The 11790-nt window shown below is 65.1% G+C and overlaps 2 protein-coding genes across 2 annotated transcripts; both read right to left on the minus strand.

The window, feature by feature from the left end:
- Positions 1–753: 753 nt before the first annotated feature.
- HEXIM1 (HEXIM P-TEFb complex subunit 1) lies at positions 754–2317 on the minus strand. Its single transcript, XM_064733914.1, has one exon. The coding sequence runs from the start codon at positions 2117–2119 to the stop codon at positions 1199–1201; it is 921 nt and encodes a 306-aa protein (XP_064589984.1). The 5' UTR covers positions 2120–2317; the 3' UTR covers positions 754–1198.
- A 1237-nt stretch (positions 2318–3554) lies between these two features.
- On the minus strand, positions 3555–11452 carry ACBD4 (acyl-CoA binding domain containing 4). The gene is made up of 10 exons (XM_064733869.1): positions 11300–11452; positions 11111–11231; positions 10363–10447; positions 10148–10274; positions 7579–7680; positions 6740–6837; positions 6108–6291; positions 5166–5329; positions 4111–4146; positions 3555–3893 (listed from the first exon to the last, which is right to left on the minus strand). Exons 1-10 carry the CDS (start codon positions 11400–11402, stop codon positions 3783–3785), a joined length of 1131 nt encoding a protein of 376 aa, XP_064589939.1. The 5' UTR covers positions 11403–11452; the 3' UTR covers positions 3555–3782.
- Positions 11453–11790: the final 338 nt, after the last annotated feature.

The following is an 11790-nucleotide window of genomic DNA, read 5'->3' on the forward strand; positions in this document are numbered from 1 at the left end:
TCCCCCGTCCCCTCTTCTCCCCTAAATGCCCAATTCCCCCATTCCTGGGCCCATCCCACTCCTGCTGTCCCCGGAGCTCTGGGACACCCCCGTCCCCTCTTCTCCCCTCGGGCTTTATGGAAATGCCCAATTCCCCCATTACTGGGCCCATCCCGGTTCCCGCTGTCCCCTCCTCTCCCCTCAGGCTCTGTGTAAATCCCCGATTCCCCCATTTCCAGGCCCATCCCGGCTCCTGCCTCACCAGGTCCAGCTTTCATCACCTCCCAGCCCCTCCTCCCCTGCTTCACCCCTTCAGGGACCTGTTCACCCCCCCAGAAAAGCTCCAGGCTCAGAGCTTCTCCCTCCTCCTCCTCCCCCTCTCTCTCAGGTGCAGCAGGAGGGAGGTTGAGCCATCGCCTTTCCCTCGTCAGCCATTTCAGAGGCCAAGTGCTGACTACCAAAACTTTTCCTTGGGCTGCTCCAAAACTTTAAGGTTTTTCCTATCACTTGTAGCTTGAAGTAATTTTTTTTTTTTAATTTATTTTGGGGCAGTTTTTGCCCAGATTTCAGTTAATGACCTGGATTCCTGCACAGCTGCTGGGAAACAGAGTCAAGTTTAAGTGAGCCTTAGGCAAACAGAGAGACTTGAGGCTACTCCTACTCTGTGTCCATCACACACCATTTCACCCCCCCTTCCAGGTACTTTTAACTATTTCAGCTCATTAAGCAAAATTAAAATTGAAAATAAATAGGGGAAAATAATAACAAAAAGGGTTAAGCGGGGAATTACAACTAAGTTTAATCAAACAGTTATAACACCGTGAAAATAATCCAGGATGTATTCCCTGGTGGAATGCCATCCTGATTATTTTCGAGAAATCACACCAAAACTATTACAGTTACAAGTAATTAAATTTATTAGACCTCTGTATTTTTTTTATAGTCAGTTTTGGCCAATTTATAGCTTTCCTGGGGAATTTTTCTTCTCTTTTTTTGGTTTAGACACAAAAAAAAAAAAAACAAAAAAAAAACCCCTAAACCAGATATCACCAATACATCAACCCCCCCCTCACCCCATCACAGCCACCTAAAAAAGGGGGAGCCCTCGGCCCACCCAGCTGCAGTTTAGCCCGTAAAAAGGGTCCGCGGCGACTCTGTACAAGGACCGAATGTTCCACCCAGCACTGTAAAAACCCCCCCGCGCCCCCCTGGCCCAGTGTCACTCCCCCGGCTTGCAGGGGCCCTTTTCCTGCCGGGGCAGCAGCTCCTGCTCCCGCAGCAGCCGCAGGTTCTCGGCTCGCAGCCTGTCCACCTCCCGCTCCAGCGCTTGCACCCGCGCCGGGTCCGCCGCTTCCCCGCCGGCTTTTTTGCTCTCCATCCTCAGCCGGTTGTTCTCCTCCTCCATGCGCGACAGGCACTTCTCCAGCTCCAGGTACTCCTTCACCAGCTCCTGCTTGCTCATGTTCTGCAGACTCTCCACATGGTACCGCTCGTAGGTCTCCGAGAAGTCCCTCTGCAGAAACTCGCTGCCGTCCCCCCCCATCCCGTCGCTGCCCCCGTCCTCGTCGGCCGCGTCGTCCAGGAAATCCTCCTCGCTCGTGTCGTCCGACTTGGCGGCCGCTCGCCGCGGGTACAGCCCGGTTTTCAGGTCGGGCTCCTCCTGGTCATGGTCCTCCATGAGGAACTGCGTGGTGTTGTAGGGAGCCACCGGCTGCCCCTTGGCGAACATCTCCGCTCGCAGCCGGGAGGCGCGGAGGCTCTGCCGCTCGTCGAACTGCTGCTTCTCCTCCCAGCTCAGCTTCGAGTACGGCTTCCAGCGCCGCTTCTTCTTCGACGGCCGCCGACGGTGCTTCTTCTTCACCGGCCACTCCTCGGTGCGTCCCACGGCCCGGTACCGCGGGCCCAGGCCGGGACGCCCCGCTCCGCCCGCCGGCGGCCGCCCCTCGGCGCCGCCCGCCGCCGCCGCCTCCGCCCCGGGGGGCGGCAGCCGCCCGGCATCGCCGTCCTCCGTCGGCGCCTCTCCGCGCTCGGGCTGCGGCTCGGGCTCGGACTGCGGCTCCGGCCGCGCCTCGGGCTCGGAGTGAGGCTCCGCTTCGCACTGGGGCTCCGGCCCCGGTTCAGCGGGCGCCGCGTCGGCCATAGCGCTGCGCTCGGCTACGCTCGCTGACGGGCGCTACCGGCGCCGCATGGGGGCTGGCCCCGCTCAGGCCGCCCGGGACATGGCCCGGGGGAGGTTTAACGCCGCCGGGCCCGCCTCCCCGCGCGCACTGCACGCGCCGCCGCCGCCGCTCCCGCCGCAATCCCACCCCACAGCCCAACCCGCGCCCGCCGCCGCCCGCTCCCGACTGCCGCTCCTCGGCCGCGGCCGTTCCCTTTATAGCCGCGCGCGCCCCGCCCCGCCCGGCGCAGGCGCCCTGCGCGCCCCGCCCCGCCGCGCGTCGGGACCCGCCCCCGCCGCGCGCCCCGTGCCGCCGCCACGGCCCCGAGCGCGCGGGCGGTGCCGCCTCTCGGCCAATCAGCGGGCGCGGGGGGCGGGCCGGCCATCCAGGACACGCCCCTGGCCGTTGCAGAGACTGGACACCATTGGCCGAGATGGCCGTCACTCTTCCGCGGCGCCACCAATCGCGAGGGGGAGAAGGCGGGACCGGGCCGTACCACGAGGCGGGGGAGTTCCCGTGCGCGGGGCCGCGCGCGCCCCGCGACCTTCAGGCCCGCGCCGAGGGCAGCGCGCGCGCCACCCCCACGGCGGGGCTGTGGCACGGTCCGAAAAGAGTCCCCGCGCGGCGGAGGTTCCGCCGGCCGTGCTGCGGCCCCGGGACCGGGGGGGTTGTACCGGGCCGTACCGAGCCAGGCTGGGCTGTAGGGGGGGCCGGGAGGGCCTCCGGGGGTGCCCGGGCCCGGGAGGGAAGGGGGCGAGCGGAAGGATCCCGGTGCTGTGTGGTGTGCGGCCGTGCTGCAGTTGGCGGAGGGAGATGTAAACAAACCGAAGCGGAAAGAAGTCCCCTCTTAAAGGCGCCGCGTCCCTTTTGGCAGGGGAGCCGCGCTCCCGAGGCCCGGGGGGTGCGGGGGGAGGGGCACGGCCAAGGAGGGGGATGGGGAGCCCTCGGGCCTTGTGCCGGTCCCGGTACCGATCCCGTTCCCGGCCCTGCCACCCCCAGCCATGGTGGCCATGTCCCCCTCGGGCCCCACGTTCGGGGGGGGCTGGCGGGGTTTGGGGGCCCCTCTGAGGGACACACGGCGGGGGGAGCCATGTGGGGGCTCCGTGTCTGAGGGGGAGCAGCCCAGGAGGGCCTCGGGGCAGCCGCGGCCTCACGGGGGGAGGAACCCGCGGGTGGAACCCGCCCTGCCCAGCCCCGCACCGGGCACCCCCTCACGGAGGTCCCGGGGCTCCCTGGGGCTTCCCGATCAGGGCCGGTGGCACCCTCAGGGTGGGCATGGCACCCGGTCAGGGGACAGCCTGGGGCCTGGGACAGAGCCCGCCGGGGGGACAGGGGGTGACCAGGCAGGGACAGTGGCCAGGCCGGAGCGTTTGGCCGCGCTCCCCTCCCCTGGTAGCAGTGCACAGGCAGCGGGGCTGAACCGAAAATGCGACTTTAATCGAGGCAGGCTCGGTGCTGTTCCCGGTGAGGCCGGGCCGGGCCCGGGGCTGCTCCTGCTCCGGCTGTGCGTGGCGGCGGCGGCGCGGGGGCCGGTGCTGGCCCTCAGTGTCGGTGCCGGTGTCCCGGTGGCTGCTGAGGCGGTTCCCGCGTGGCTCCGTGCGAAGCGGGATGGCGAGGTCGGCTGGCGGTGGCGGTGCTCGGGGGTCACCTCTTCCTGCCCTGCCAGTGGCGCAGCAGCCACTGGGTGACGAAGGGCCAGGTGGCCAGGAAGAGCAGCGTGCGGGGGGACACGGGCAGGCGCCACCGCGACACGGCCTGGCCGGGGGAACGGGGACAGAGGTGGCACCGATGGCAGCGAACACACCCTCAGCACTGCTCGGTGTCCCGGTGACATCCCCCCTCCTGTGTGCATCCCTGGCAGTGTCCCCACGGATGTCACCGGCTCCCCAGCTGTGTCCCCACACCCCCGTGGGCTCAGGTGGGCAGGGGGACAGCAGGGCCACCCACAGCATTTCCACTGTCCCCAACTCACCTGTGGAGCGAGTGCCAGGCCAGGGTCTGTCTGCCCCTGCAAGACAGGAGAGGGTTTGGGGTGCAGCTGGGGTGGGCACTCCCTGCCAGCCCCTGGGAGAGGGAGGGAACGGCTGGAGAGGCTGTGCAGGGATCAGAGGGGGCAGCTGGGCCGGGAGCCTGGGGGCAGAGGGAATGAGGGGCAATGGGAATGAGGGGGGAAACAAGAATGAGGGGGGCAATGGGAATGAGGGGAAACAGGAATGAGGGGGTCAAATGGGAATGAGGGAGCAGTGGAAATGAGGGGGGCAGTAGGAATGAGGGAGGAAATGGGAATGGGGGGAGCAATGGGAATGAAAGGGACAGTGGGAATGAGAGGGGCAGGAATGAGGGGGGCAATGGGAATTGGGGGTAAATGGGAATGAGGGAGGCAGTGGGATCAAGAGGGGCAGTGGGAATGAGGGGGCAACAGGAATGAGGGGAAAATAGGAATGAGGGGGGCAGTGAGAATAAGAAGGAAACAGGAATTAGGGGGAGAATGGGAATGAGAGGGACAATGGGAATAACGGGGGCAGCAGGAATGAGGAGGAGCAGTGGGAATGAGGGGGGCAATGGGAATGAGGGGAGCGGTGGGAGTAAGCCAGGCAATGGGAATGAAGGGGAAACAGGAATGAAAGGGGGGAAACGAGAATGAGGGGGCAATGGGAATGAAGGGGGCAGTGGGAATGAGTGGGGCAGGAATGAGAGGAAAATGGGAATGAGGGGGGCACTGGGAATGAGGATGCACTTGGAATGAGGGAGCAGTGGGAATAAAGAGTGCAGTGAGAATGAGGGGGAAACAGGAATGAAAGGGCAGTGGGACTGAGGGGGACACTGGGTATGAGGGGGCATTGAGAATAAGTAGAGCAATGAAATGAGGGGGGCAGTGGCAGCGAGGGACAGCCCTGCCTCCACCGTGGGCAGGATCAGGGCAGCACCAGCCTCACCCCGCCAGGATTTGTCACCACCAAGCGCCGGGGTGTCCCCACACCGTGTGGCAGGGCCCGGGGCTGAGCCCAGCACTGTCCCCGGCCGTACCTGGGCAGCCCCGAGCGTCTCCAGGCGGCTGAGCCGCTCCCGCACCCGCCGCAGCTCCTCCTGCAGCGCCCGCACCGCGCCGGCCACCTGCGCCTCCAGCTCCCCGGGCAGCCGGGCATCTGCGGGCACAGCCACGGGCACACGGCTGCCAGGGCACACTGGCACTGCCCGCCCCGCGCTGGCACCCACCGGTGGGCAGTGGCACCCACGGGGCACCTGCCCACCCACAGGATGTCCCCGTGGCTGTGCACCGCTGTGACACTGCCTGGTGGTGGCAGTGGGTGCTGTGGGGCACCTGGTGAAGGTGCCACCATGGGGTAGGACACCCAGGGCCAGGGCAGCTCCTCCCTGGCTGTCCTCAGGCCCAAATCAGGCTGGCAAACCCTGGATAATCCAGGCAGGGAGCAGGACACAGGCAGGGACTCGCTGCCAGCCCTGGGGACAAGTTCAGTGCCAAGGTCAGGCAGCCCGGAAGGGAACAGCAACAGGGGAAAGGGTGAGACACGTGGGCTGTGCCAGGTGAGGCAATGGCACCAGTCCCACGGGTCAGGGTGGCACTGCCACCCCAGAGTGTCTGGGCACAGCACAGAGGGTGCAGTGGCACAGCTCAAGGCCTGGTGGTGCCCAGGTGAGTGGCACTGCTGTCCCCAAGGCCTCCAGGGCACAGCTTCACCCCAGCTCACCCTTGGCACCACCCACACCCAAAGGACAAGGGGCAGGAGCTGGGCACGGGGAACAGGTCCCTGCATCCTCCAAACTCAGACAATTCAGTACCACAGCAGGAAATGGGCAAAGGAGGGGCTGAGCTGCTTGGGGATGCACACACAGGACACTTGTGGCTTCCCTCAGCCCCTGAGCACCCAACTGTGGGTGCTGGAGCCAAACTCAGCCCCTCACCCCCCCAGGCCAGCCCATGGAGGTGGCAGCAGCAGGAGGGGGCACAGGGACGAGCTCTGCACCCACCTGTGTCGGAGCCCAGGGCTGGCAGGGCTGTGCTGCTGCTGCTGCTGCTGCTCCCCTCGGCTCTTCTGCCTTCGCCCCGCTCGCCCTGCCCAGCACTGAGGGGCTCTGGGGGCTCAGCCCCGGCCTGGGGGCTCTTTGGGGGGAGCCCCCGCACCTGCCCGGCCTGTGAGAGGGGAGAGAAGGGCCCTGAGACCCCAATTCCCATCCCAGGGCAGGGGGGCAATGCCAGGGCAGCAGTGCAGGGCTTCTCTTGGGGTGGCATTTTTGGTGGCATTTGTGGTTTGGGAGGTGACATCTGAGGGGAGCGAGTGTCCTGATTTGAGGTGGAAAAAGAGGAGAGGGCTTCCTTCTTCCTTCCACCAGACCCACAGGCCTCAGCAAGGCACCAAATGTGGCAGGGGAACAACCCAGGTGGTGGCACCCATGTGGTGGAGCCTCAGCACAGCAATGAGGAGGCTGGGGAGGCTCCTCAGCATCCCCCAGTGACAGGGACAGGCTCCAGGAGTGACACAAAGCACAGAGAGGAGCAGGAGGGTGTCCCTGCTGGTTTTATGAAGCTCCCAGGCTGGTGGTGGCAGGGGTGGCAAAGCCTCCAGCGCTTCCTCCGTTACCTTCTCAGGCTCCATCTGCTCCAGGGTGTCACTGAACGTGTCCCCCTCAGAGTCACTCGTCACCTGGGTCACCTCGGGGCCTGGAGCCAGCCCAGGTCCTGGAAGGGAAGCACAGGGCTGAGCCCTGGGCAGGGCAGGGGTGCCCAGCTGTGTGGAGGGCACAGCTGGAACAGGGGATGAGCATGCCCAGGGTGAGGCTGGAGAGGGAAACTGAGGCACTGCAGCTCTGCTCACATGCCATGAAGCCAAGGACTGAATTCCCCCTTTCTGCTGCCCACGATGCCCCACTGGCACAGCCCCCAGGGCAGCAGTGGCACAGGCAGGGACACAGCCCAAGGCTGGCACACTGGCACTCGCTCTGTGACCATATTTGCTCCTGGGGAAGGCTGGAGCAGCAGCAGCAGCAGCAGGAGGAGAGGAGGAACCTCCCTGCAGCACCCTGCCCACCGCAGGGCACAGCCAGGGGCCCTCGAGGGGGCACAGCGAGGCAGGGCTGAGACAAAAGCCAGGGCTGAAGTTGAAGTGCCACCAGGGCTTGGTGCTGTGAATCCCAGTGCCAAGGAAGCTGCAAACGTGGCTTGAGCCACGGGAGAACATCCCCCCATGGATCAGGGTCCTTCCAGGGTGGTATTTTCCAGCCCAGGGGGCACCAGCCTGCCCTTGTGCCTGCAGTTTAGCAGATCCTGGCCCCTTTGCACACCACAGCCAGCCCCACAAACCCAGTGAGAGCTGGCTCTGGCAGTGCCCAGAGCACCCAGGGCTGGAGCAGAGGTGCCAACAGCTCCATGCCCCAGCCCTGGTTGTGCTGCACAGAGCTCTACCAAGGCAGGAACACCAACCTGGCACGTGCTGCTGCCCTGGCAGGCTGTCCCTGGGCCTCTCTGGAGCTGGGCTGCTCTCTGTGCCATCCTGGCTGGTGCCATCCTGCTGCCCCTGGCTCTCTGCACGGAGGGAAAGGCACAGCTGGGTCATCTGGTGCCCTCAGAGCTGCTGTCCTGGCTGGGCTGGCCGTGGAAATGCCAGGGAGGTGCCAGCAGCAGGCAAGGGAAGGAGAGGAGCCAGGAACCCACTTGGGCTCACCCAGGGGTGGTGGGGTGTCCCTGTCCCCAAACCCCTGGGGCAGCAGGCAGAGGGTGAGTGACAGTAACAGTGACAGTGCTGTCCCCTGGCAGTGCCCACAGCCCAGGGCACAGCCACAGTAACAGAGCCCAGGGCAAGAGGTGCTGGATGGAGGAGCCTTGTGTGGCCAGCAGCACCCCAAGACCTGGGAGAGAAACACCCCACAAATCTGGGCCAGCAGCACCCCAAGACCTGGGAGAGAAGAACCACAAAGATCTGGGCCAGCAGCACCCCAAGACCTGGGAAAGCAGCACCCCAAGGAGCTGGGCAGCAGCACCCTGAGAGGACCTGGGAGAGAAGCACCCCAGGATCTGGGAGAAAAGCAACCTAAAGATCTGGGCCAGCAGCACCCCAAGATCTGGACCAGCAGCACCCCAAGATCTGGGCCAGCAGCACCCTAACATCTGAGCCAGCAGCACCCCAGAACCCGGGCCAGCAGCACCCCAAGGACCTGGGTCAGCAGAACCCCAAGGACCTGGGCCACCAGCACCCCAAAGATCTGGACCAGCAGCACCCCAAGATGAGGGCCAGCAGCACCCAAGGACCTGTGAGCCCAGCAGCCCACCTGAGAGGTCCCACCAGCCCCCAGCCCTCCCCAGCAGGCCCTGGCACCCAAGGGGTTAATCCCAGCCGGTTTCCAGCAGCCCCCAGGACTTTGCTCTCTGCTCCTGGGCAGGTGTGTGGCAACGCTGCCCTGCTGCTCCTTCCCTCACTCTGCTGTCCCTTCTGTCCCCAGCCTGTCCTCACCATCACAGGGACACTGAGGGGACAAGGCAGCTGCACCCCACACAGGGGCAGTGCCACTCCGCCCAAATCCTCCTCAAATCCCCAAAATCCTCCTCCCCATCCCCAGATCCTGCTCAGGGTGTGCTGTGACCCACAGAGTGTGGCTCCTGTCACCTCACAGGGCACTAGGACAGACCTGGCCCCAGCCACCACATTCAAAAGGCTCTGGAGACCTGGTGGGACCTGGATCCATCCATGGTTTGGCTTCCAGGTGCTGCTTTATAACTTTATATACTTTATATATAAATAAACAAACCCAAAGCTGCCCAGAGCCCCAGCTCTGTGAGCTCTGTCACACACAGGGACACCAGAGCCACACACAGGGACACCAGAAGCTGCTGGAGGCACCTGCCACGCTCCACGCTCTGAAATTCCCTTTCTGCTCCACCACAGCTGTGATTGCAGGCTCTGAAGGTGATTTAGGAGCCTTTAACACAAATGACTCCACACCTTGAGGAGCTCAGGGCTTTGCACCTCAGTTCCAGCCACCTCGGGCTGGTTGTGCCACCAGGTTTGGATTTAAGTGATAATGTCACCTGTAAGTGACACTCCAAGTGGATAATGACCAGTTTAGACACAGCTTTTGAATTTCAGAGGAAAACCAAATCTGCCTTTTAAAGCGGTTCAGCAGCAAAATGGAGAACAAAGCACCTGGGACACAGAGGGACACTGGTGTCACACAAGGGGACACCTGAGTCACACACACAGGGAAACCTCTGTCACACAGATGGACACTGTCACACACAGGGACACCAGTGTCACACAGAGAGACATCTGTATCACACACAGGGACACCAGTGTCACACAAAAGGACACCTGTGTCACACATAGGCACACCTCTGTCACACATACAGGGACACCCATGTCACACACAGGCAAACCAGTGTCACATACCAGGACACCAGTGCCACACAAGGGGACACCTTTTTCACACACAGGGACACCTTTGTCACACAGAGGGACAGCAGTGTCACACACAGGGACACCCGTGTCACACACAGGGACACCTCTGTCACACACAGGGACACCAGTGTCACACACAGGGACACCAGGACATAAGGGGACAGCAATGTCACACAGAGGGACACCAGTGTCACACACAGAGATACCGGTGTCACACATGGGGACACCAATGTCACATAGAAGGACACCTGTGTCACACAAGGGGACAGCAATGTCACACACAGGGACCTCTGTTACACAGAGGGACACCGGTGTCACACCTCAGTGCCACACAAGGGGACACCGGTGTGCCCAGAGAGCCCCTGGCAGCAGCAGCAGTGCCCCTGCAGGATCTCTGGGATTTTCTGTGTCCCCACTGTGTCCCCTCGGGGCCAAACGGGACCCGGTGCCGGTACCGGTGGCAGCAGGAGGGCAGCACCGGGACAGGGCATCACTGGGAGGGCAGCACCGGGCACGGCAGCACCAGGGGCAGGGTGCAAGGGCACAGGGAGGGCACACCGGGATGGGCCAGCCAACCCGGCTCCCGGCACGCACTCGGACCCGGGCATGTCGCTCGTCTGAAGAAGGCCTCGGGGGGCCGGGGCATGTCGTGGATGACCTCGTAGAGCGGCTCGAAGTAGCGGAACATCTCCTGCGTGCTCTCGTCCATGGGCACGGTGTCAATGACCTGCGGAGGCCGCGGCTGGGCACGGGCACCGGGCGGCACCGGGCGGCACCGGCAGCGCCCGGCCCGGCCCCGCCGCCCGCCCCGGTACCTTCTGCGCCACCTTCTTCATCTCCGCCACGTACGCGGCCATCGCCTCCTCCTTGGACATCGCGCCCAGGCTGTGCCAGGCGTCCCTGCGGGGCCCGGGCCGTCAGCGGGACCGGGACCGGACAGGGACAGAAACCGGAACCGGACCGGTCCGGGACCGGAGCGGGAGTGGGACCGAAGCAGGAGTGGGACTGGACAGGGACAGAGACCGGGAGCAGGACTGGACCCAGAGCGGGACCAGAACCGGAGGGGGACCGGGACAGGGATCAGGACCGGACCTGGAGTGAAACCGGAACGGGACCGGAACCGTGACTGGACCAGAACCGGAGCGGGACTGGGACTGGGACCGGAGCGGGACCGGGACCGGAACCGGAGGGGGAGCAGAACCGGGAGCGGGACTGGACCAGAACCGGAGCGGGACAGGAGCAGGACCGGACCCAGACCGGAACAGGGACTGGGATCTGGAGCGGGACCGGACCTGGAGCAGGAGAGGGACCGGGACCGGGGAACGGACCCGGATCGGAACCGCATGGGGAGCGGGACTGGGAGCGGGACCGGACCGGAACCTGAGCGGGAGTAGGACCAAGACCGGGACGGGGAGGGGGACCGGGAGCGGAGCGGGACCAGAACCGGAGCGGGACTGGGACCGGAGGGGGACCAAAGCGGGACCGGGACCAGACCGGACCTGGACCCGGACCCGGACTAGAACCGGACCGGGACCGGGAGCAGGACCGGGACCCCCCCCTTACCACTTGTAGCGGCCGATGGGGTCCCAGAAGCCGGGCCGCGGGCCCTGGCAGCGCCCCGCCGTCGCCTGTTTGTAGTAGCTGTAGAAGCGCAGCATCTCCTCGTACGAGGGCCGGTACGCACCTGCGGGGCACGGTCAGCGGGGCCGCCCACGCCGCGCCCGCCCGGCCCCGCTCCCCACCGCTACTCACCGCTCCGCGGCAGCCCCTGGATCACCTGCACGGCGGCGCGGAACTGCGCCCCACAGCCCGGCTCGTCCATGGCGGGACCGGCCCCGCAGCCCGGCTCCTCCATGGCGGGACCGGCCCCGCACCGGCCCCGGCCCCGGCTCCGCTCCCGGTCCCAGTCCCGGTCCCTCTCTGTGCGGGGACAGCGCGCGGCCAATCAGAGCCTGTTTTACATCGGCTACCCACCACCTTACCCAATCAGCGCCCGCTTTACATCGGCCCCCTCCGCTCTGCGCCCAATCAGCGCGCGGCTCCAGGAACGGGCCCCTCCCGGCGCTGCGCTCCTGGCACCCCCTGGCGGCCGGAGCGGGCAGTGCATGGAGAGCGGGGATGGGAGGCGCCGCCTGGCGGGGACGGGAGGGACTGCAGGGATGGGGACAGGGACGGATGGGGACAGGGACGGGGGGACAGGGACACTGGGCAGGGATGGGGACAGGGACAGGGGGATAGAGACA

The sequence above is a fragment of the Zonotrichia leucophrys genome, chromosome 27 (assembly GCF_028769735.1).
Source record: "Zonotrichia leucophrys gambelii isolate GWCS_2022_RI chromosome 27, RI_Zleu_2.0, whole genome shotgun sequence".
Classification (NCBI taxonomy): Eukaryota; Metazoa; Chordata; class Aves; order Passeriformes; family Passerellidae; genus Zonotrichia; species Zonotrichia leucophrys.